Below are 25863 nucleotides of genomic sequence, written 5' to 3' on the forward strand. Positions count from 1 at the left end.
TTTTTTTTTTTAATTTTTTTTTAAAGATTTATTTATTTATTTATTTAACACAGATAGAGACAGCCAGCGAGAGAGGGAACACAGCAGGGGAGTGGGAGAGGAAGAAGCAGGCCCACAGCGGAGGAGCCTGATGTGGGGCTCGATCCCGTAACGCTGGGATCACGCCCTGAGCCGAAGGCAGACGCTCAACCGCCATGCCACCCAGGCGCCCCTGCAATTCTATAATAAATGTGCTTATGCAACTATATTTCTGCACTTGTGCTTTTCAAGAAGATAAATTCCTAGATTTAGAATCACAGCAAAGTGATTAGTCACATTTAAAATGTTGACAGGTAACACATTAGCTTCTAAAATGGCTTTTAGGGGCGCCTGGGTGGCACAGCGGTTAAGCGTCTGCCTTCGGCTCAGGGCGTGATCCCAGTGTTATGGGATCGAGCCCCACATTAGGCTCCTCTGCTATGAGCCTACTTCTTCCTCTCCCACTCCCCCTGCTTGTGTTCCCTCTCTCGCTGGCTGTCTCTATCTCTGTCAAATAAATAAATTTTAAAAATCTTAAAAAAATAAAATAAAAAAAAATAAAATGGCTTTTAACCAATTTATCCTCCAAATGTATAAAAATATATTTCTCACATCTGCAACAGTACTGGATATTATCCACAGAATTTGTGCTGATTTATGTTGGTGGCAAGGGCTTTTTAAAATTTCAATTTATCCGATCATTGCTGCAGTTAGGAACTTCCTCTATTTTATTTGACAATTTCACGTTCCGCATCTGCGAGTTGCTTGTTGGTGTGATTTTCAGACTGTATCTTACTTATCCTTGCTGCTTTTCAACAGCACTTTTTAGAAGGGCTATATCCGTCATAATATGTATATGTTTAAAATATCTCCCAGCCTGTCATGTGCCTTCTAACTTTGCATAGTGCCTTATATCATGCAAATGGTTTAAATCTTTCATGTGCTCCTTCCTGTTACTCTCTCTTCATGGCTTCTGGACTCTGTGTTCAGCTTACCAAGTCTTCCTGAACTCAAACGGATAGAAATGTTCTATATTCTCTTCTAGAATTTTGTGTTTCCTATTGCATCTTTAATCCATATTCAGGGAACTTCTTTGTAAGGAGTAAAATGTGGCTCTGACTTTCCTTCCAGCTGGATAACTAACTGTCAAACACCATTTAAATAATCCATCTCCCCCACTGATAGATCAAAAATACCATTTCAGTGGGGCGCCTGGCTGGCGCGGTCAGAGGAGCACGCGACTCCTGATCTTGGGTTGAGTTCAAGCCCTGACTATAGAGATTACTTAAAAATAAATAAAAAGAAACATAAAAAAATACTACTTTTACAATACACTGAATTCATGGGTATATGATCTTTTCCAAAAATTTCCTATGCTTGCCTACTTACCACTCTATGTGATTTTCAGAACAAAACTGTCAACGTAAAAATATCCTACAGTTATCATGGCTGGAACAGTGAATGGAGACATCTTTACAGTATTGAGACTTCCATCTAAAAACATGTATGGATCTCCATTTATTCAGAACCTCTGTTCTCCTTCAATAAAGATTAATAAAATTTCCTTTCTATATAGAACCGTAAGTAAATGAATCTATCATTTCATTTTGGGGGAGGGGGGTTGATATCAGGACTGAATTAGCCTCATGAAAGTATTCCAAATGCTTCAAAGTATTACGTTTTAAATAGTTTTTCTATACTCTACAACAATTTAATTAGTGGTTCCTTGGAAATTTAGAACTAATCTGTGAACCCAGGTGTCTTAAAACAGGGCTAGACTATTCAAGTTCTCTATTGCTTCAGTTTTAAATATTAAGGAATTTTTCTTTTCTGTCTTTGATTAACTATAGTCTTACATTCCTGGGTTAATTCTAATTATTTTGTTTCAGTCTTATCCAGAGCTTTCGATACTTCCTAAAACATATTCTATGTCCCAGGTCACACTAAATTTCTGCACCAACAAAGGCATACAGCCTTGGAGTCACGAGAAAGCCACTATGTTATTCTGATGTCAAACTAAAAATACTAACATGCTAATCCCCATTATCCATCTTAAGATGTAGTTTCAGTTCCAAAATTAGTATAATCTCCTAGTACTGATATACTGCTTTCCAGAGTTCACTCTTTAAAAATAATTTTGAACAGATTCTGAATGATACTGACTTAACATTTACCAAGCACTTAGTCTGGGTCAGGCACTATGCTAAGCACTTTATATGCATCGAATAGTTTAAATTTTCATAATCAGGGTTTTAAGAGGAGAGGAGTTTAATTACATTTACACGTTTAAAAGACCACCATGCCAGTAATGTGAAGAATGAACCTGAAAGGAATAAAACAGGATGTAAGACCAGTTTTTATATTGGAACAGTCCAGGTAAAATGAGTGTGTTTTGGAGTAGGACAGTGAGAATTCAAAGAAGTGGATGAATTCCAAAAATATCTAGCAGATATATCCACGGGGCTTGGTGACATATGGGATGAGGAAGAGCTGGATGCCTGAGATGACTCAGCAGCATGAACTTTCTGATGGTGAGTAAGGTGCGCACTTTGTCTGAAGACTTTTCCACATTCCTTACATTCATATGATCTCTCTCCGGTGTGAATTCTTCTATGTAGATTAAGGTGTCCAATCTGGCTAAAGGTTTTCCCACATTCCTGACATTCATACGGTTTTTCTCCAGAATGAATTCTCTGATGAACAGTAAGGGACTGACGATGGCTAAAGGCTTTACCACACACACTACATTCATAAGGTTTCTCCCCAGTATGACATCTTTGATGACAGATAAGGGATGACTTTGTTCTAAATGCCTTCTCACATTCAACACACTCATAGGGCCTTTGGCCGGTGTGGAGTGTCCGATGCTGGGAACGAGATGAGCTGTCACTAAAAGCCTTTCCACATTCGCTACATTTATAGGGCTTCTCTCCAGTATGAACTCTCTGATGTTGAATAAGGCGGGTAGTCTGGCTGAAGGCTTTCCCACATTCGTTACACTCATAAGGTTTCTCTCCTGTATGAATTTTATGATGTTGGACAAGGTGTGCCCTCTGGCTGAAGGCTTTACCACATTCCTCACATTCATAAGGTTTCTCTCCAGTATGAATTCTCTGATGAGTAGCTAGCTGTGAACTGATGCTAAAAGCTTTCCCACATTCTTTACATTCATAGGGTTTTTCACCAGTATGAATTCTCAAATGACTAGCAAGGTGTATACTCTGTCTAAAGGCTTTCCCACATTCCTTGCAATCGTAAGGTTTCTCTCCAGAATGTACTCTTTGGTGCTGCGTGAGTGAAGCATGATGGCTGAAGGCTTTCCCGCAGACAACACATTCATAAGGTTTCTCTCCTGTGTGAATTCTCTGATGGACAGTAAGGGATGAGCCATAACTGAAGGATTTTCCACACACTTTACATTTATATGGTTTCTCTCCAGTATGAATTCTCCTATGCTGAATAAGGCCTATGTGATCACTGAAGGCTTTCCCACAATCGATGCAATCAAAAGGTTTCTCCCCAGTGTGATAATACCTCCAGTGACGGATAAGGGATGTATTCTGCCTGAAGGCTTTCTCACATTCAATGCATTCATAGGGTCTTTTGCCAGTGTGACACCTCTGATGTCGGGCAAAGGACGAGCCGTCACTGAAGGCTTTCCCACATTCCTTACACTCATAGGGCTTCTCCCCAGTATGAATTCTCTGGTGCTGAGCAAGGTGTGCAGGTTGGCTGAAGGCTTTTCTACATTCCATACACTTATATGGTTTTTCTCCAGTATGAATTCTTTGATGTTGAATAAGGTGCACATTTTGGCTGAAGGCTTTCCTACATTCTTTACATTCAAAGAGTTTCTCTCCTGTATGTATTCTGTGATGTTGCACAAGGTGCTGACTCTGGTTGAAGGCTTTCCCACATTCTTTACATTCATATGGTTTTTCACCAGTATGAATTCTCTGATGAACAGTAAGGGAGGAACTGTGGGTAAAGGTTTTCTCACATTCGTTACACTTAAAAACTTTCTTTCCTGCATAGACTTTCTTGTGTTTTACTACCACAGAATTCTGGGAAAAGCTTTTTTTATCTGACTTTTGATTATAAATATTTTCTTCTACACTGCCTAGATGGATAAATTCCCCAGATTTGTTATAGTTGTGACCTATCTCCTTAGTAAGGGTTTTATTATGAGTGGTTACTTCTTGCCTGATAAATGTCTCTTGACTTACCAACTGCCTCTCAAAAAGATCTTCACATTTCCAATTTTCTCTGAAAGTGGAACACTCAAGTCCATAGCCTGTAATTCTCTCTATTAAAACATCATCATACATGAAGTGCTTCAGAGATAATTCTTGTGTCTCATATATAGATCCCGAATCTGGAAGATACCAAAAAAGCAAGTGCTTCCTTTATCATGGACAAAGGAAATATTTAATGTGGACAAGGTGACTCAAAAATAGTGAATCCCACAAAATCTATTATGCACCAGCACATCAACTGAAAAATATGCAAGTGGATTTCAGAGCTCAGGGAAACATGGAAAAGGTGATTAAGAGAATTAAATGTCAGATAATGAGGTCCTAGAGAAGTAGACTACAGTAGTAATATTTTCTTTCACTTTATCCTGTATTAACATAACAGACTATACAAATTAAACACCATTCCTCTATTCTTCCCCACTTCTGGTTGACTTGCATATACTGGTAGCTTACTGTTGTTTAAATATCAATATCATCACATAACTACTGCTGATCAAAAATCTCTACAGATCCCCAGCAACCACAAATACCGTAAGCTTCACGACTTCCCTTGGGGTTTAGGTAAACTTCTAGACTCATCTTTTCATAACCAGAAAATAGTGTTTATATGTACCACTGCTACATGTTTTAGGACAGTGAACTCCTTATTTCTCAGAGATCCCTGAACTTCAGGCTGCATAGTAAGGCATTTTTCCATTCATCTGCTCATTTTTACCAGCCTACGAAGAGTGTAGGCCCAGGCCACATCTTAATGGGGTTTTGCCATAAGTCTTTTTGAAAAAACTAATTTGACAATGGTATATAGGTAGGTATTACTATTATTAATTAAGTTCTTTTTACTGCCACTTAAAATGCCTTTCTTGCCTTGTGAGCTAGAATATAAGCTTCAGGGAAGGAATAATATGCTTTAAACACTGCTACCAAGTCACTTAACATATATCACAGAAACTCAGGCATATTTAAGGCATCTCAATAAATACATACAGAAATTTGCATTGAAGAGATGATACTGAGAGAAAACTTCAGGGAAAAGGCTGGTATCAAGAAAGGGCAAGAGAAAGTGCTTTCCTTTCCTATCTTATCCATAGCAAATTACAGACTAATCCGACGCTCCCTAAAGCAGTTTTCTACTATGTGTTAAGTGTTACGGACACTAATGTAATAAAAGACCAGCTGTTCCTTAGGCGTATAGACAGTAATTAGAAAGGCCAGACCAACAAAGAAAGTAATTTGAGAGGAAAATAGGAAATATCAAGTGAGAGCCCATGTGGTAAAAAGTAAAACTAGTATAAAAGTTCAGAGATGGAAGAGATCAAATCTACTAAAGCAGTTAAGAAGGACTCTGTAGTGTTAACAAGCTTCCTACCCCTTCCTACTTCCTTCTTTCCTTCGTAAGACTCAGGCTTCAGTAATTCTAGAATTGAGGCCATGAGAGTTCAATGAACCAATTACCTATGGTTTTTCTTACATAGACGACTGAGGGGAGGAATATTAGACAGAAAAACAGAAAGCTAGATACATCATGGATTCCTCCCATGAAGATAGTCTTCAACACCCCAACCTCCCACAGGGAACCATGGTTGTCCCTTAGCTTTTTGGCTTTTCTCAACACAATAGCTGAGATATCTTACTCACTTAATAATAGTTAAATCTACACTACGACTCAATATCCCACCAAATGTATAGGCTTCATCCCGCTTCCTTCTACCTACCTATTCTTCACAAGGCCAATTATTACTTCTTATCAGGAAAGTTCCTCTATTTCCCTATTTAAGGCAGGTAGTAGATTCCTATACAACCGAAGTATAAAGCATGTCTAAGCAGGGTTAATTTATCTTCCAATATTTGGCTATTTGGAGAACCCTGAAAGTCTAGGATCCAAATCATCTCAAAATGTAAAGATCAAATACTGTTATGGAAGTGAAAGGAGAATTTCATAAAGGCACAATTATTATGTATGATCTCAACATTCCCTTGTCTTTGTGAACATTCAGATCAGTAGGGGAGGCAGAAAAATAAACATATAAACCATAAACACGTTAATTATAGGCTTTCCTGAGTGTTACAAAGAAAATAAACAGTGCCTTGATAGAAAGTAATTGGGTTGGAATAAAGGAATGTTCATTACAGAAGATGGGTAGAGAAGGCCTCTGATGAGATGATTTTTGAGCTCTGGCTTGAGAGTCTGTAGGAATTCACAGTGCCTGGCTAGATAAGATTTAATAAACACATGTCTCCCTGGATGAAACTAGTTGAAAAGCAAAGGACTATAGAGAAAACTGGGTCCCTTTAAGGTTTCTGGGCTGAAAACAGCCAGAACCTCATTGCAGCTCAATGCACTCATCCAGGGAGTAAATGCTTGACTTGGGAGAAACGTTTATCTTTGGAGGTCACATACTCCACGCACGCCCTGTCTGCACGTCCCTCACAAGCACAGCGTGTTCTATTCACGTGTCACTCGCTATACCACTGTCCTGATTATTACAGCTTCACAAAATTCCTTCCTGTTTTTCTTACTCCCATGTTGTATTGATAACATTCACAATAAAGGTGGAGGCAGAGTCTGGCTCGGGAACTTTCGCCACTAGAGCATCTGGTCCCCAGGCCCTCTCCTTTCTCCTACGAAGGTCTCTGGAATAATCTTTTCATTTGCCATCTCAGGGTTTGCTGGCCAAACCCGACAACAGTCAAGCATGGAAAGACAGCCAAGAGAAGGGTATGCTTGGCAGAGAAAACAGGAAGTGCAAAAGCCTGAATCAGTAAAGAGCTTGGTGAGTTCAGAAAAGGTGACCAACGGGTAAGAGCAGTGCTTCTCAACTGTACCGTCAGGCACCCATCAACATTTGTGAGGCAAACAGAGACAAAAGAAGATACCACCTGTGATCATAAGCAACCAAACTTGGAATTCAGACTGCCTCTGGCCTCACCTGGTCTCCCAAGGCTTAGAGATTCAGTATGTTGGCATACCTTTAACATACTTGAATATCTGGGTACCTCGCATAGTTTAGAAAACTCTGTACTAAAGTAGAGTGAAAAAGCTAAAAAATCATAGAAGATAAGGTAAGAGAAGTAGGATGGAGCTGGTTACATAGGGCCTGGTAAGGTCTGGGTCTTTCCTGTTTGCAACAGGAAAGCAAAGAAAGATTTAAAGCAGCGGGACAGATTATGATTCTCAAGCAGCACCTAATTTAGGAGTTAAGATTTAAGAAACAGAGAAGCTTATATAAGTCTATATGGCAAAAGGAAAAAGGGGATGGGAAAGAGCTGGATACAGATTTTTGCCAAATGAGTTAGTTATTGAAGAGATATCTAGACATTTGGGGAGCCTAGGCTAAGTAGTAAAGTTTTAATTTTCTCCTCAGGCTTGGAAGACTTGAGAAGAGTTTCTAAATAGCATAAGAAAGGAGAAAGTGTCACCTTTGAAAATAGCTGAGCCATTATCTAGAAAGGATTCCCCTGATTCTCCCACGCTCACCTGGGAATAGGCTTCTTGTCATCTCTGTCTTCGTCTCCCAAGGCTCTTTCCCTTGCTCCAATAAGGAGATCACATATGGCTTAGAGACGCAAAGACCTGCATACAAAAAAAAAAAAAAGACATGAAAACTGGCCACGTTTTGGGTATTTCAGAACTATAAGTCAGTTCCTTAATACTGATGGAATGACATAACATGAATGATTAGATCAAAGGATAAAACACATTTTAGAGACAGATTACATAAAGCTTCTGGCAGTCTAGTGGGACTGCCAACAGTCAACTCTATAGAAGTTAAACAATTTTCTAAGGGACTCGGGGAAGAAATTCTGCCCAGCATTTTCACAGGATCATCAGACAGCCAGTAAGTGATGCATTGTAAAGAGCCCCTAGAGACAGAGTTTGGAGTTTGAGTCAAGTTAACTGCCTGCTTTAAAAGAAGGGGGAATGAACCATGAGAGATTGTGGACTCTGGGAAACAAACTGAGGGCTTTAGAGGGGAGGGGGTGGGGTATTGGGATAGGCCAGAGATGGGTATTAAGGAGGGCACGTATTGCATGGTGCACTGGGTGTTATACACAAGTAACGAATCATGGAACTTTACATCAAAAACTTGGGATGTACTGTACGGTGACTAACATAACATAATAAAAAAATTTTATAAAAAAAGGGGGGAAATGCTGTCCACATTTAGTTTCTATTTTTTTTTTTTAAGATTTTATTTATTCATTTGACAGAGAGAGAGACAGCCAGCGAGAGAGGGAACACAAGCAGGGGGAGTGGGAGAGGAAGAAGCAGGCTCCCAGCGGAGGAGCCTGATGTGGGGCTCGATCCCAGAACGCCAGGATCACGCCCTGAGCCAAAGGCAGATGCTTAACGACTGAGCCACCCAGGTGCCCCTTGAGCCACCCAGACGCCCCTAGTTTCTATTTTTTTGATTCCTAATAAAATTGTTTTTCCCTTGGAAAAAAAATAAAATAAAATAAAAGACAAAACAAAACTCTTCACAGATTAATATAACAGAATCTACAGCCTCTACAATGTATTATTTATAGTGTCTGAGATAAAATCCAAAATTATTACACCTAAGTAGAAAGAGGAAAAAGTGAACCACACTCAGAAAAATAAGCAATTAATGAAGAGCTAACCAATGATAACACGGATGTTGGAATTAGTAGACCAGCGTTTAAAAACTGCTATTATATCCATACCCAAAAACGTAAAGGAAAATATGCTTAGAATTTCTCAGCAGAAAAACAGAAATTATAAAAAGAGAACCAAGTGGAAAGTATCCGAAATTTAAAAATTCAATACATTGGGGGTGCTTGGTGGTGCAGCTGGTTAAGCATCTTGGTTTCGGCTCAGGTCCTGATCTCAGTGTCGTAGGCCAAGCCCCGCGTCTGGCTCTATGCTCAGTGCAGAGTCTGCTTGAGATTCTCTCTCCCTCTCCCCTCCCACTCGTGCTCTCTCTCTCTCAAATAAATAAACCTTTTTCAAAAATTCACTACATTGCCTTAACAAGACATTGAAGAAGACACAAAAAGAGTAAGTAAATTTCAAGTTAGGTCAATAGAAATTATGTAATCTGACATACAAAGAAAAAAGATTTTAAATAATGAACAGATCTTCAGTTACCTAGGACATAATATCAAATACTTGTAATTGAAATACCAGGAGAGACAGAAGAAAAAAATTATTTGAAGAAATAAAGCCAAAAATTATTCAAATTTGATGAAAGACATACATTTAGTTTCAAGAAGCTCAGTGAACCACCAGCAGGATAAAAGGGGCTTCTCAGAGAAGCATTGTGCATACACTGTTCACTCATACATGAAACACATCTTTTCGGGGCACCTGGGTGGCTCAAATGGTTGGGCATCTGCCTTTGGCTCAGGTCATGATCTCAGGGTCCCAGAATCGAGCCCCTGAGTCAGGCTCCCAGCTCAAGCCGGGAATCTGCTTCTCCCTCTCTCTCTCCCCCTCCATCCCACTTGTATTCTATCATTCTCTCTCTCCCAAATAAATAAAATCTTTTAAAAATAAGTTTTAATAATAAATAAAGATGTAAAGAGTCCCTGATGTAATCCTAAATTATGCAGAGGGGAAAATATTCTTACCCAGGGACACCAGGTTCTGATAGTTCTCCAGCATCATATTCTTGTACAAATTCCTCTGAGCAGGGTTTAGCCACTCCCATTCCTCCTGGGAAAAGTCTACTGCCACATCCTTGAATGTCACCAAGTCCTGAAATGACACAAATAAGCTCTTGATCAACCAATGCTCATCTTCATGCATAACTCCAAGCTGAAGCTTTAAATTCTTTCTACTTTATGTGAGAAATAGCCCTTGGAGGAGAAAAAAAATTAAGCCATTACAATATGAAGTTCCAACCTAAAATAGTAGTTATTGAAGTGTTAAATTGCACTGTATGCACGGATGCTAACCTATTTCCCAACATGTGGAAATATGGACAAGTGGCCACAGGGCAGTAAATAAGAGCCTCAAGGAATGGCTTATACTCGTGGTTGAACCTTTAAAAACAAAAAAGATTATCTAAATTGATATTTTCCAAATGGTACTCTATGAGATCCTAGTTTCAGAAGGGAGGGGCAATGAACTGATGGGGCTGATTTTTTTTCTAACACAGTAAAAATAATGAACATAATTAGAATGCAATTTTCTCATGCTATTTCATTAAGAACTAGCATGACATGCCATACCAGCATAAACTGGGTAATAGCATGAGAAATAACCCAGCGTTAAGATTACAACACATTCAATTTGTATACTGAGTCTGAGTACAACAAATCTATATATTTAAGACAATATCAAAATGAAACTGAATAAGTAAAATTTTTAGTTTCTTTTTAAAATACTTTTAAAAAGATTTATTTATTATAGAGAGAGCAAGAGAGCTATTAAGCGGGGTGGGGGAGAGGCAGAGGGAGAGGGAGAGAGAGTCTTAAGCAGATTCTGTGCTGAGTGTAGAGCCTGACGTAAGGCTCAATCTCACTACCCTGAGATTATGACCTCAGCCGAAACCAAGAGTTGAATGCTTAATCAACTGCGCCACCCAGGTGCCCCTAATTTTTAGTTTCTTAAATAATTAAATGTGTTAAAAGAAAAATAAACATCTAGTTATAATCATTAGCAGGTTGTAAGAAATTTAAAAATATTATGGGCATTTTTCATCTTCAGATTTGTCTATTTCCATGGAAAAGAAAAGTCTTCATGCTCAGTGCCTTGTACAATGACATTGGTAACTGACTATATAAAAGACAAAGCTATACACAGAACATCTTAATTTGCTTTTTGACAGTGAACGCTTTAAGTTTAGAACAAAGGCATGATACAAAGATATGCAATGTACGGGGCTTTAGAGGATATACACACCTTTGAGAAAATGTTTAGTATATTTTTCACATAAAGGTATTAAATATTTCTTTTGTTGTTTATTTTTAACCTCTACACCCAACGTGGGGCTTGAACTCATGACCCCAAGATCAAGAATTGCATGATCTTCTGACTGAGCCAGCCAGGCACCCTGGTATTAATTTTTTTTTTTTTAAGATTCACTGTGAGCTACTGGTTTTCCTGAATTCTGGTTTGCCCCTTCTAGCTAGTTGAGGCTGCCATTTTGGCTGATACCCATCATTTCACATGTTCTTTTTTTTTTTTAATGTGCTCATTCTATGGCACATTAACATAGTATCATATTGAATCAGACAACAACTTTTTTTTTTAAGATTTTATTTATTTATTTGACAGAGAGAGAGGCAGCGAGCGAGAGAAGGAACACAAGCAGGGAGAGTGGGAGAGGAAGAAGCAGGCTCCCAGCGGAGGAGCCTGATGTAGGACTCGATCCCAGGACTCTGGGATCACGCCCTGGGCTGAAGTCAGACGCTTAACGACTGAGCCACCCAGGCGCCCCCACTTCACATGTTCTTATAAAACCAAATTCATTCACATGAATTTACCAATGCAAGCAGAAGTAGTCACTTTTTTCCCAATATTTAGTATAATTTGGTCACTAGTAAGGAAATAGGTGGTTATTCCCACAGAAAAATAAATTTGATTGCTTGTGATCCTGGTACTCACGGCTAGTTATTTGGTATGTACACCATCAGACTTTTCCCAGTGTTTATATAAGTATCTTTATATGCATGTATGTCTAGTTCTTATTTTTTACAGTAATCTTATATTCGGTTAAATAAATTCTAATTTATAGCATTTGAAGAGATTATAATTATTTTTTTAAGAAGAAAAACATTTATTGCAAAGTATCAGACAATATATGGGATTTCCAGGAGGACTAAAGAACAAAGTTTGCATGCTACACAACCAAAAGCTACACATCAGGAGAAAAGCCCAATTAGACCAAGATGGTATTTTTAAAAAATCCCATTCTCCAGTGTCACCCACAGATAAGCGCCTAACATGCTAGGATTCGACCAGTAGGAACTTCTGCCAGAGTTGCCCCAGAAAAACCAAATCCCTCTGCTGCTACGTTGGCTTTAAAATCCTATTTCCCTGAACTTAGCTACTGCTTCCTGTTGCTAACTTCTGCCTTCCACACATTGCATTGGAAGCCTCTACTTGGCATATATAAGTCATATATAGAACCCTATTTGCAGGGGTGCCTGGGTAGCGCAGTGGTTAAGCATCTGCTTTCTGCTCAGGGCGTGATCCCAGCGTTCTGGGATCAAGCCCCACATCAGGCTCCTCCACTAAGAGCCTGCTTCTTCCTCTCCCACTCCCCCTGCTTGTGTTCCCTCTCTCGCTGGCTGTCTCTCTTTGTCAAATAAATAAATAAAATCTTAAAAAAAAAAAAAAAAAAAAGAACCCTATTTGCAAAGAAGTCTGGGTAATGCAGTTTTTAGCTTTCTGGTATGCCCCAATATTCAGTAAACAAATACTGATCTTATACTAGGCCAACAAAAGCATTAACAAATTTTAAACCCCAAAATTTTCAGGCTATATTCTCTGCTCAGGCTTCAGAGCAACTAAAAACTGTGAAAAGATGAATTTAAAACCTTATCTACTTGAAAAATCTATATGTAACCAATAGACAGTAATAAATTATTATTTTTTTTAAAGATTTTACTTGACAGAGAGAGAGAGCACAGCAGGGGGAGCAGCAGAGGGAGAGGGAGAAGCAAACTCCCCAACTGAGCAGGGAGCCCGACATGGGACTCAATCCCAGGACCCTGAGACCATGACCTGAGCCAAAGGCAGGCGCTTAACCGACTGAGCCACCCAGGCGCCCCATAAAATAAAAGTAGTAAAACAGACAACAAACTTAGAGAGGATATGGAAAAATGGGAACCCTCATACACTGCTGCTGAGGAGGTCAAGTGGCATGGCCCCTTTGAAAAAACAGCTTAGCAATTTCTTTTTTTTTTTTTTTAAGATTTTATTTATTTGACAGAGAGGGAGACAGCCAGCGAGAGAGGGAACACAAGCAGGGGGAGGGGGAGAGGAAGAAGCAGACTCCCAGCAGAAGAGCCTGATGTGAGGCTCGATCCCAGAACTCCGGGATCACGCCCTGAGCCGAAGGCAGACGCTTAACGACTGAGCCACCCAGGCACCCCAGCTTAGCAATTTCTTCAGTTAAATATGAATTTACCATACAACCCAGAAATTCCACTCCCAGGTTAATCTACCCAAGAAAAATGAAAACGTATCTCCAAATAAAGACTTACACATTTCACTTTTCTAATTTTATGTATACTAATTCATTTATTTATGTCTATTTTCCCCCTCTGCCCCAAAAGGGCAGTCTTTGACATTTCTTGCTGCACTGCCAGAACCTAAAGACCACCTGGCGTGTACAAGGTCAAAAAGTATCTACTAAATAAATGACTTTAAAATAACCAGCAGGCTATTTAAAAAAAACTGCTTGATTCTAAAATTTGCTAGAAAAATAAACTTATAAGAATAGTCATGAGAATTCTGGAAAAGATGAGTAATGGGAAGAATACTAGCCCTGCCACATTATAAAATACCGTAAGTGCCCAAAGACAAGGCAAAAATTTCCCCAAATGTGTTTTATACCATAAATTATTTCCAAGGTCTCCAATGTCAGTATACCCAGTGAGATTTTATCCAGAGATCCCAAGCAGAAGTAGACTGATAAAATATTCACAGCTGACAAGTTGAGGACTTTTGAAGAATAACATGTGAAGAGAAACAACAGTAATAAATGCTAATCTAGACTATTCACAGATTACGACAATCTGCCCAAGATAGGTTCTGGTAAATAAATACCCCAGGCTTTCAGTTGAGAACCCAAAAAAAGGACTATACCCCAGAATTGACGGTGAACCAGAAATAACCCAGCTTTCAGAAGGACTGAGGCCCTGCCTCTAATCATTTCAGCTCCTGACTAGACTAAGATTGAGCTGTTCTTAGCATAGCTGTGTGTCTGAGGCAAAAGTAAACTGTCTCTACCATGGAGAAATGGCTCTTTGTAGGACTGGTACAGAAAGTATACAGGATGAACCTAGATATGCAGTATCGAAGTCGGTGTTCAACAAACAAAAAATATCCCACAATGATGGGGTATGTTACTGGGACACAGGAGTTGCTAAAATAGCTCCTAATAACCAAAGCTAGAATAATTTGAACACCACAATAATGTAGTATTGGATTATAACCTAAAGTATAAAATAAATAACCACGAGTCCATGCTAATACAAATAAATGACTGGATAAATAAATGGTGGACTTAGGCAGAAAACAGGGAACTACATAAAACGATCAAACAGACTTCTAAAACTAAGAATGCAATAATGAAAGCTAAGATTCAATGATGGATTTAACAGCAAATCAGAGAGTTGAAGAGAATTAGAGCATAAATAAATATACACAGAGTAAAAAAAATTTACCCTCTTTGTAATTGTAACTTTAGAAGGAGATAAGGGTCTGAGCTAAGGTTTGAAAAGATAGTGGTTGAAAATTTTCCGAAATTAGTGAAAGACACCAAGCTACCCTAAACAGACCAAAACTGAAACAGTAATAAAATAATGTTGGAAGGTTGATAAAAAAGAAAAGTGTATGTCTGTTTGGGGTTATTACTGAACAGAATCTTTATTATCTGTAGTAGTAGGTTAATAGGTAATATCTAAAACTAAAATAGTTAGGGAATAGTGTTCCAAACATTTTATTCAGGAGTATGAAGTTAAATATCACAACAACTAAGACATAAAGTAGTAACATTGTGGAGATCCCCAACTTTTCCTATAGGACAAATGAAGCACAAAAAAAAATCTTAACAGTATGCAAATTGGTTCTTATGATCACATAAAATTTCAATAACTCATACACACAAATTCTAAAAGTTCTGTATCTGGAAAATTATGGTAGATGATTCATAAAGTGTTTCTAATGCCGAGAAAGACACAGATGCCCAAATCCATGTATTCTTTTTGAATATTTCATTAACCCTGATAGTGGGAGATGGGGGGAGGGCAATGTTTTAAAATTAATTTAATGTGATTTTTAATATAAAATGTGTAATTAAATATTAATAAGTGGACATTTGATTCCCATCCATATAATGAAAGCATGTTTTCCACTTGGAAAAAAATCTGGAATGGAGAACTTCTCATCTGGAAAACTAAGGTCTTCCTTTACATTCATAGTTCCTTTCACAAAAGGTAGGTTTTAAAATTATAAGATTAAAAACAAATACAAGGGGGCACCTCAGTGGCTCCGTCAGTTCAGGGCCTGACTCTTGATTTTGGCTCAGGTCATGATCTCAGCATTCTGAGATCAAGCCCTGCATCCAGCTCCCCGCTCTGCATGGAGTCTGTTTAAGATTCTCTCTCTCTCCCTCTGTACCTCCCCACTTGCTCATGCACTCCCTTTATCTCTCAAATAAATAAATAAATAAATAAATAAATAAATAAATAAAATTAAAAAAAAAAAACAAACAAACAGAAATACAAGTAAAACTGAACGTAGTCTGGAGCACCTGGGTGGCTCAGTCAGTTGAGCCTCCAACACTTGATTTCAGCTTAGGTCTTGATCTTGGGACCATGGGATCAAGCCCCTAGCTGGGCTCTATGCTCAGCAAGGAATCTCCTTGTCCCTCTCCCTCTGCTCATCTCCTGGCTTGCTCTCGCACTCATTCCCTCTCTCTCTCTCTCAAGTAAATAAATATCTTTTTAAAAATGCACAAAAACCAAAAAACCCAAAACTGAATGTAGTCTAGCAACAGAATCAAGTGTAAGATGAAGGGAGCATTCCAAATCAGTTAAGAAAGAGATAAATTATTCAACAAATGCCACTGGGTCAACTGGAGAGGCAAGTGGGGGAAAAATGAACCCTTGACTCACTTATGATAGGGTAAACATTTAATGCAACAATTTAACATAAATTAAATTTAATATAACTTTGAACCTTATCCTCACAGAAAAAATCATAAAAATGAAATATAAACTTATCAGAAAACCACGAGGGGTAAAACAAATCTACAGATCCTGGGGTAGACATGGATTTCTTAAACAGGACCCAAAAAAACACAAGCTGTGAAGGGAAAAACCTATCTATGTATGAATAGATACCCTGAATGATATATCTGTCTCCTAAGAACTGAAAGGCAAACGGGAGGTTTTAGGTCTTAAGCTTCATACTATATATATCACCTATTTAAATTTTTTAAATTTGTAAAACTTAACTAGAATAAGGTTTTTTAGGCAAACAAAGAAACACATTTAAGAACTTAAGGATAAAATCAGAGATCTGAACAAAATTCAGCCAGGAGGAGGATTCTTTTTTTTTTTTTTTTTTTTTTTTAAGATTTTATTTATTTGACAGAGAGAGACACAGCGAGAGAGGGAACACAAGCAGGGGGAGTGGGAGAGGGAGAGACAGGCTTCCCGCCGAGCAGGGAGCCCGATGCCGGGCTCGATCCCTGGGATCGAGACCTGAGCCGAAGGCAGACGCTTAACGACTGAGCTACCCAGGCGCCCCACAGAAGGAGGATTCCTTCTTCTAAAACTAGGAGAGGGCCAGCAAATGCTCATTTTACTTGGAACCCAACTCACCGGTACCAAGACACCTCTATTTCACATAACAGAAACCAAATCTTTTCAGTCAACACTTTATTAAAAATGAAGTGGGAAGAGGGGACTCAGAGGAGGCTCTATGCCTCATCATACTCAGTTTTACTTACCCATCAGGCAGTTTGAGTTAGTGCACTCTGGGAGAAGTGGAAATGAGGCCCGTCAACACCGTTGTTAATCAGGGAATTTTCAAAAGAAAAGAGGGATTACTAAGTCCTAAAGAGTAAGACTGCCTTTCACGGATGAGAATGGAAATAACTAACCTGGGATATGGCTTTCACTAGTTCAACAGTCATTTCCAGCTTTCCTTCCTGGCTTCTCTCTTGGAGAACAGCAGTGTCCTGGAGGACAGGCATGGAGGGAGAGAAAGGAGAGTGAGATGAGGCCAGCTCTCCACTCCCAGAATCATCAGCCTAAAAATTCTGTCTTCCCCTTCTTCCTCCCAGCTTTCCTTGATTCCACTGCCCAAATAACTGGAATATTCTAGGCAACCTATGGCCACTGAGGACTGTAACTTATAATTGTTTCTCTTTACGCTTGGGTTCCTAAATTTAATCTCTTTTCTAAAAGTTGCCTTCCCATTCTTGGTCTTATTTTATAGGCAATAGGAAAGGTGGCTCTTTCCCTTCCTGCATCTCTGCTTCATGCTTTGACACAGCCTACAATTTGAAAATCTGACTCCTTAATGCATCAGAAGCCAGGGTTATCATTCTCCACCCAAATCCCCATAGGACTCGCCTGCCTCTCACACTGGGACAATGGACAATGGACCAATTTAGCATCTGATTCTGCTGCCTTCACTCTCACCTCTGCCTTCAGTCCCTTCATTTCCCCTCCCTTTTGTCACCCAGAACTGAAGGTATCTCCTGCTCCAGTCAGGGGCTCTAGTCAGTCACCCCACCTATTGCTTTTTACTGGAATTCTTGAACTGGGAACAGGGAATTCTACTCTAGGATTCTGACCTCTGCAACACACAATACCAAAAACCAACACACATCAAGTAGCTAGTGTTATCAACCTTCCAAGTAGTCTCCCCATACACATCAGTCACTCTGGGCCAGATACAAGCACGCAGCGTGACACGTGATCACTGACACAAGATCTCACCGGCTTCCTGACCACAGAGGACACAATCCCAAGCACTCAAAGGAAGCCACATCATCTGCAGTCACATACACTATGGTCGCAGAGAGGCCTGTATACAAACACACATGGTGATACACAAACACCACACATACACCCCCAATCTTATTCTCTCACACATAACACGGCTCACTGTGCCCTCATCTCTGCCTTGCTCAGGCGAGCACATTCCGCAACCTAACAGAAGCTGTATCTGCAAGCCTTCAAGGGACAATCTGCAGTTCACATGATCTCGGTCCTGCTCACTCTGGTCTCACACACAACCACGTCACTAGCTTTCCTCTTTCTCACACACACAAACATGATGATCTCTCACACTACATACACACACACACATTCTCAACAGACACTTTCAAAGACACCTGGATTTCTGTCACACATAGATATCGTTCAAGAACAAAATTCAACAGAGGAAAATTTAAAGATCTAACTGGGTCTAGTCATCAATTCAAGAAGAGGGCTACATCCCATCCTGCAGGTAGAGGGGCGCTCCAAGTTGTACCAGACATTTTTACAGGAAGGAGGGTGGGGCAAGAAGTTACTAGCAAAAGAAAGGAAAGGACTGTTTCACACAAGGTAACTTTCCCTTAGTGGGAATGTAAGGGGTCTTATGCAGATGACCTCAGCTTCCCTTTGGGGGATGGAGAAGGCCCATGTGACAACGAGATTACCTCATTGGTGCCCTCGAGAAAATTCTTGACTGGACAGTTAAAACTCCATTTCCGGGGTAGGTTGAAACTGCATTTAGGATGGGTATTAACTGCCTGTCTGAGGACTTGGCCTAAACGGTGCCAAATTGGGCCTGGGTTTGGGTTTTTTTGTTTTTTGTTTTTTTTACCACCACACAAACACATCCTGGTGTCTTACATTGTAGCTGCGCCCCCTTCCCCCACGCCTCGCACACACCAAATACAAAGTGCCCTCTCTCACACTCAGACACCTCATAGGACACACATACATACTGCAGTCTGCCATTCTCACACCAACATGCTCCTGACATCTGTCTCTCACACACACACCTCCCACCGTCTCTGGCAGCTCACACTCTCACACACACCTCCTACATCTCTGGCATCTCACACTTTCTCTCACGCACATACACCTCCCACCATCCCTGGAAGCTCACACTTTCTCTCACACACACACACCTCCCACCATCTCTGGCATCTCACACTTTCTCTCACACACACAGGTCCCACATCTTACACACACATCCCATATCTCTGGCAGCTCACACTTTCTCTCACACACACACACCTCCCACCACCTCTGGCATCTCACACTTTCTCTCACACACACAGGTCCCACATCTCACACACACGTCCCTTATCTCTGGCAGCTCACACTTTCTCTCACACACACTCACCTCCCACCACCTCTGGCATCTCACACTTTCTCTCACACACACAGGTCCCACATCTTACACACACATCCCATATCTCTGGCAGCTCACACTTTCTCTCACACACACTCACCTCCCACCACCTCTGGCATCTCACACTTTCTCTCACACACACAGGTCCCACATCTTACACACACATCCCATATCTCTGGCAGCTCACACTTTCTCTCACACACACACACCTCCCACCACCTCTGGCATCTCACACTTTCTCACACACCTTCAACATGTCTGGTATCTCACACTCACACACACACCTTCCACTCAGTCTCTCCTGGAGCGTCTCACACGAGCTCACCTTCCACGCACAGGCACACCACTTCTCTCACTCTCTCACACTCCCGCCAACATACCCTGCTCGCTCGCAGGCCTCTCGGGTCCAGCCTGTCGCACACACCCACTCCCCGCACTCGCCCCGCCCCGGCCGCCCCCCAACCCCGCAGGCAAAAGCTGCGGCTCCCCGCAGGCAAAAGCTGCGGCTCCGCGCAGCGATCCCTCGAACCTCAGGATCTCGCCGCGCCGCGCGGACCTCTGGGAAATGTAGTCCGCTCAGGGAAGGCTCCGCGGCAGCGTCCGATCGGGGACTACACCGCCGGGGTCACGGCGGCCCGCCTCGCCTACCCGGCCCGGCCCCCAGGCTCCGACTGCCGACCCGCGGGAACAGTCCACCGGCCCCCGCCAGAAAACCACCGCTCTCACCCGAAGGGCCGCAAGGGCCAACGCCCGGGCTCCGAGCGCGCAGGCGAGGAATCTCCCGAGAGGGGCGGTGTAAGGGGGAGGAGCCCGAGGGACGAGGGGTGGGGTGGGGAGTGGCTTAATGGAGGGGGCGTGTCCTTGGGCTGTAGAAGACCGGGGGAGGAACCCGAGCGCGGGAGCGTGCGTGCCTGCGATTGAACAGCGCGGCACTCAGGGGCGTGGCCCAGGGGTTAGGGGCGTGGCAGAGCTGGGCGGCAGTGTGCGCAGGCGCCTAGAAAGCGCACTCCGCCTCCCCTCGCCTGGAGACCGGAAGCGTCCCTAGTTACCTGGCGGCAGGTGCTGCCTGAAGGCCGCGCTGCGCCTGCTCCCTGGGCGCGCTCAGGTGCGGATTTTCGAGGCGATGCTGTGTCCGTGTGAGCGTGGAGTGGCTCCGAGTGCGGCCTTCGAGGCTGGCAGTGGGATCGTGGTTTTCTTCCTGCGCTAAGTTTTGCGACAGTAAGAACAGCGCTCGGGAATCCCGATCGTGTCCTATCCCCAAAGTGACGACAGCAAATTAGTAAATGACTCTCCTGCCAAACGGGCGCGTCATCATTATCCTTACTGTTGAGAGGCAGTGAATGAGACGACGTCTCTGCAACCAGACTGCTGGGCTTGAACACCGTCCTGCTCCCCGACAGTGGAAACGGTCCCTGCTATGGGGGACTAAGAAAACAGTAGAATTAGGCCTGCACTGGAAGAAAAAGTCATGCAGAGGGATACAAAAGGGAAAAAAAAACAGACAAAATTCCCTAGCGTCTTGAGATCTGACTTTTAAGTGGATGGAGAACACAAATGAATGAGTAAAATAAATAGTGTATGGAATGGTGGAAAAGACTATGGAGAAACAAACCAGGGCAGAGGAATAGAGAGTGGAGGAAATGAGGTTTGCTTTGGAGAAATGAAGAAAAGAGTGAAAATGAGTGGTTTTGGAATATCGGTGAGGTTTAGGGGAGTGAAGTCCGGAGCCCACGACCAAGAAAGAATTCTTGAGATGTCTTTGGTGCAAAATGGTGATTTACGAAAACACAGGGACAGGACCTGTGGGCAGAAAGAGCTGCTGCTCTTTCTCAGAGGGGTGGCTGATGGTATACTAGGGGGTTGGGGGAAGTAAGGAAAAGGGAGGTTTCAGAAGGATTTTCACATGTTAAAGAAGACTCACAGGATGCCAGAGGCCTTGCCATTGTCAAGTTAAGGTTGTTCTTCCCTCTAGCAAGACATTGACAGTCGGGAACTTCCTGGAGGAACATCATGCTCTGCCCACTTCAAGTATCTGTCAATGGGCTGCAGGTTATAAAGACATTTAATTCTATTTACATTCCCTTCTGGAAGCTATTGCTAAGGCTTTTGTAAGTAAACTGAGGGGAGACTCTTGTCTTGTAGGATTGTGATCTCTATTAGTTAACTATTTGTTTTTCCTTTGCTGAGTTTTAGGGCAGCCCGGAGTGCCTGAGGAATGTCACATATAACCCATGGGGGGGGGGGGTTGTGGGATGTCAGCTTCTGCTTTGTCCTCAGCTTGCCTTCTGTTCCCTCATCAAAAATAGAGAAAAGATACCATCCATAATCCCACAACTCAGAACTGCTGCTAACACTATTAACATTTGTAGCATGTCACTAAAAACATATTTTCCTGGGGCGCCTGGGTGGCTCAGTCTGTTAAGCATCTGCCTTCAGCTCAGGTCATGACCCCAGGGTCCTGGGATCAAGTCCGGCATTAGGCTCCCTGCTCAGCGGGAAGCCTGCTTCTCCCTTGGCCTCTGCCCCTCCCCTTGCTTGTGCTCTCTCTCTCTCTCTCTCTCTCAAATAAACAAAATCTTTAAAAAATTTATTTTCCTTTCACACCCTGGTTGAGATTTGTATACCTAAATAAACAATTTAGAAAAATGGGAGTATATAGTATACAATCTCCATAACATTTTTCTCTATTATATGATCATCTGTCTGTGTCAAAAAGCATTCTTTAGTCAATTTTTAAATAATTGCAATGTCAAAATTATTGATTGCCACAAGTAATTTGAACAAAAGTGCTGTTGTTGGGCTCAAAATCCTGAATACTGAGCAAATTCTTAGTATGCTTCTATCTCAAGTCTTGGCCAACTGACCCTCCTGTTGGTGCAGTGTGGATGCCTGGTAAGTAAGTGCCATTCACTTCTGCGGTCAGAGAGTCTCAGATTCGTGAGGCTATGTGAACCACAGAGAATTGTATACTGTCATTTGTTACTGGAGAACTACACAAAGCATTTGGGTTGGAATTCATTACATTCTCCTTCCCCAACATGTTGGTCTACCCTCCAGAGCTTCTAGCATCTTTCACTAGAACTATCTGGGCCAACTCTACAGATTAAAATAGAAACTCTGCACAAAATATGAAAAACAGTTACCTGAAAGTACCAGAGAGTTACCAGAGGAGAAAGAAACTGAAGAAATAATGACCAAAATTTTCTCAATTTGATGAAAGTATAAAACTGCAAATTCAAAAAGTTGAGCGTCCTGGGGAATCTTAGGCAGAGGAGGGACCCAAACTTTTACAGTTGGGTTGGATTCAGAAGCCCTCTTCTGTGGCCCCACGGCAGGAGGCAGTGCTGGGTATTGGAAATGGAGAAAAAAATGCCTCCTCATTTCTTCCACCATCCAGACTACTCTCTCTTACCCTTACTCCTTGCCCTTTTTCAAGCTCCCATCAAAGAACAGCTAATCTGGCAGCTACTCCAAACCCCAGCATGCATGTTAAACTCCTTGGATCTGCATTTCTGTAGGAAAAAGTCCCCAAATTCAGCTGATAAGATGTAAGCAATGTTTGCAATGGGGATTGACAGCTAAAGTGATCTTGCTTTAGTATATAATGAGAAAATAGCACTATCTAGCATAATGTCCTATCATCGTGCTTTGGGAATGCCATTATACTTGTTAGGTTATATATTGACTAATTTATCTGTTTATTGTCTAACTCTTGCTAAGTGTATGCTCCAGTGTTTGTTTTATTTCTATTTAGAACACTTCCTGGGACAAATTGGGTACTCAATAAATAGATGTTGAATGGATGAATTTTAAAAATTGATGTGTTCTAACACAGGAAACAACAGATGTTGGCAAAGATGAGGAGAAAGGGGAATGGAATCCTCTTACACTGTTGGTGGGAATGCAAACTGGTGGAGCCACTCTGGAAAACAGTGTGGAGGGTCCTCAAAAAGTTAAAAATAGAACTACCCTGCAGCCCAGCAAATGCACTACTAGGTATTTACCCAAAGGATGCAAAATAACTAATTCGAAGGGGGACATGCACCCTGATGTTTATTGCAGCGTTCTCAACAGTAGTCAGATTATGGAAATGATGAGGTTGTGGAATATAGGTGAGGTTCAGTGGGGTGGAGTCCGGAGCCGACGACCAAGAAAGAATTCTTGAGACGACTTTGGTGCAAAAGGTGGTTTTATTGAAGCACGGGGACAAGGGGACAAGACCCGTGGGCAAAATGAGCTGCACCGGGGTCATGAGGAGTGGCCCATTATATACCCTCAAGTTGGGAGGGGGTTAGGGATAGCGTGAGTCTCTAAGGAATTTTGGAAGCAAGGTTTCCAGGACCTTGAGGGGGCTAGCTATTGTTGGGAAAAGGTCATTTATTACTGTCTAGTAAAACCTTAGTCATGAGACCCTTCAGATGTATATCGGTGGGCCACATGCTTGGGGGATGATTGCAAACACGTATCTTGGGCGGGGGGGGGGGGGTTAGAGATAAAGGAAGTTTCCAAAGGAATTTTTATCCATTAAAGTAGATTTACAGGATCTTGGGGGAGGGGAGGGGGTCAGGCTAGGACTGCCTTTTGCCCTTAGCAAAGTATTAACACGGAGGCCGCTGAGTTCCTAGAGGAATGTCACCGTGCCTCTTTCAAGGACTTGTCAATGGGCTGTAGGTAGTAAGGAAATTTAAGTGTCTACATACATTCCCTTCTGGAAGCTAGGTTACTGATAGCTTTGTTCTTGTAAACTGCTAAGACATTTGTAAACTGAAGGAGACTCAAGTCTTGCAAGATTGTGGTATCTATAGGTTAACTGTTTCTTTGTCCTTTAGGGCAGCCAGGAGTGCCCGAGGAATGTTGCATACATGGGGGGGGGTTGCAGGGTATCAGCTTCTGCTTTGTCCTCAGCTCGCCTTCCGTTCCCTCATCAGAAAGAGCCCAAATATGCGTCAGCTGAAGAACGGATAAAGAAGATGTGGTGTATATATACACCATGGAATATTAACTCAGCCATCAAAAAGAAAGAAATCTTGCCATCTGCAAGGACATGGATGGAGGTAGAGTGTACTATGCTAAGTGAAATAAGTCAGTCAGAGAAAGATAAATACCACATGATTTCACTTATGTGAAATTTAAGAAACAAAACAGATGAACATTGGGGAAAATAAGAAGAGAGAGAGGCAAACTATAAAACAAACTCAACTATAGAGAACAAACTGAGGGTTGCTAGAGGAGAGGTGGGCGGGGGATGATGGGCTAAAAGTGATGAGGGAACAGAAGGCAAGCTGAGGACAAAGCAGAAGTGGACACCCGCCCCCCCCCCCCATGGGATATATGTGACATTCCTCAGGCACTCCGGGCTGCCCTAAAACTCAGCAAAGGAAAAACAAATAGTTAACTAATAGAGATCACAATCCTACAAGACAAGAGTCTCCCCTCAGTTTACTTACAAAAGCCTTAGCAATAGCTTCCAGAAGGGAATGTAAATAGAATTTAATGTCTTTATAACCTGCAGCCCATTGACAGATACTTGAAGTGGGCAGAGCATGATGTTCCTCCAGGAAGTTCCCGACTGTCAATGTCTTGCTAGAGGGAAGAACAACCTTAACTTGACAATGGCAAGGCCTCTGGCATCCTGTGAGTCTTCTTTAACATGTGAAAATCCTTCTGAAACCTCCCTTTTCCTTACTTCCCCCAACCCCCTAGTATACCATCAGCCACCCCTCTGAGAAAGAGCAGCAGCTCTTTCTGCCCACAGGTCCTGTCCCCGTGCTTTCGTAAATCACCATTTTGCACCAAAGACATCTCAAGAATTCTTTCTTGGTTGTGGCCTCCGGACTCCACCCCACTGAACCTCACCTATATTCCAAAACCACATCAAATGGGCGATGGGTATTAAGGAGAGCATGTGTTGTGATGAGCACTGGGTGTTACAGGTAAGTGATGAATCACTAACTTCTACTCCTGAAACTAGTATTACACTATATGTTAACTGACTAGAATTTAAATAAAAACTCGAAAGAAAAAGAAATAATAAAAAATAATAAAAATCTATGTGTTCTATGTGTATTCTCTAAATACCCACAAAGGACCAAAAAAGCTTGTCCCACGCTGAGATATGATTTTTGTCCCTTCCCCGGAGATCTAAAGAAAATAAAATGAAACCCCAGAATGAAAGAAAAAAGAACGCATTAGCTAAAAGGAAGCGCTCAGTGGCTGTTTTGCAGTACAACATCGCCACCTGCTGGACACGGGCAGCACGTACAACAGCTCCCCTGGAAGCTGAGGTTCTGGCAGGCAGGCCTGGGGGTTCTTTCCCTGACGTCCCCATTCCAAGTCAATTTAGACTGAATGACTGGCAAGCAAGACTTCGCTGGCTGAATGAAATACTCTATTTAGGGGTGTAGCCAACCTCGCCATGGCGTCATGTTTTTTTGGGTTTTTTTTGTTTGTTTTTTTAAAGATTTTATTTATTTGACAGCCAGAGAGACAGCCAGAGAGAGAGGGAACACAGCAGGGGGAGTGGGAGAGGAA

General features: G+C 41.7%; 1 protein-coding gene across 3 annotated transcripts; it reads right to left on the reverse strand.

The window, feature by feature from the left end:
* Window positions 1-607: 607 nt before the first annotated feature.
* LOC113248542 (zinc finger protein 471) lies at window positions 608-20130 on the reverse strand. 3 transcript variants are annotated; one of them, XM_057313924.1, is made up of 6 exons: window positions 20059-20130; window positions 17078-17155; window positions 9864-9990; window positions 7750-7845; window positions 4245-4393; window positions 608-3974 (listed from the first exon to the last, which is right to left on the reverse strand). In XM_057313924.1, the coding sequence occupies exons 2-6, from the start codon at window positions 17108-17110 to the stop codon at window positions 2376-2378; spliced, it is 2004 nt and encodes a 667-aa protein (XP_057169907.1). In that variant the 5' UTR covers window positions 17111-17155; window positions 20059-20130; the 3' UTR covers window positions 608-2375. The 3 variants fall into 3 exon arrangements, with proteins under 3 accessions (XP_057169907.1, XP_044236555.1, XP_048080044.1); XM_044380620.3 differs by having other exon boundaries at window positions 608-4393; XM_048224087.2 differs by having other exon boundaries at window positions 608-4393; window positions 19862-20111.
* Between the last annotated feature and the right edge of the window lie 5733 nt (window positions 20131-25863).

Source organism: Ursus arctos, unplaced genomic scaffold, assembly GCF_023065955.2.
Source record: "Ursus arctos isolate Adak ecotype North America unplaced genomic scaffold, UrsArc2.0 scaffold_19, whole genome shotgun sequence".
Taxonomy (NCBI): Eukaryota; Metazoa; Chordata; class Mammalia; order Carnivora; family Ursidae; genus Ursus; species Ursus arctos.

Coding starts and splice junctions, on each gene's coding strand:
- LOC113248542 (XM_044380620.3), bottom strand. CDS start 17,110: ATGACTGTTGAACTAGTGAAAGCCATATCCCAG. Junction 9,991..17,077: donor TAGTGAAAGCCATATCCCAG/GTTAGTTATTTC, acceptor GTGTCATTTCAG/GACTTGGTGACATTCAAGGA. Junction 4,394..7,749: donor GACAAGAAGCCTATTCCCAG/GTGAGCGTGGGA, acceptor GGTATCTTCCAG/ATTCGGGATCTATATATGAG.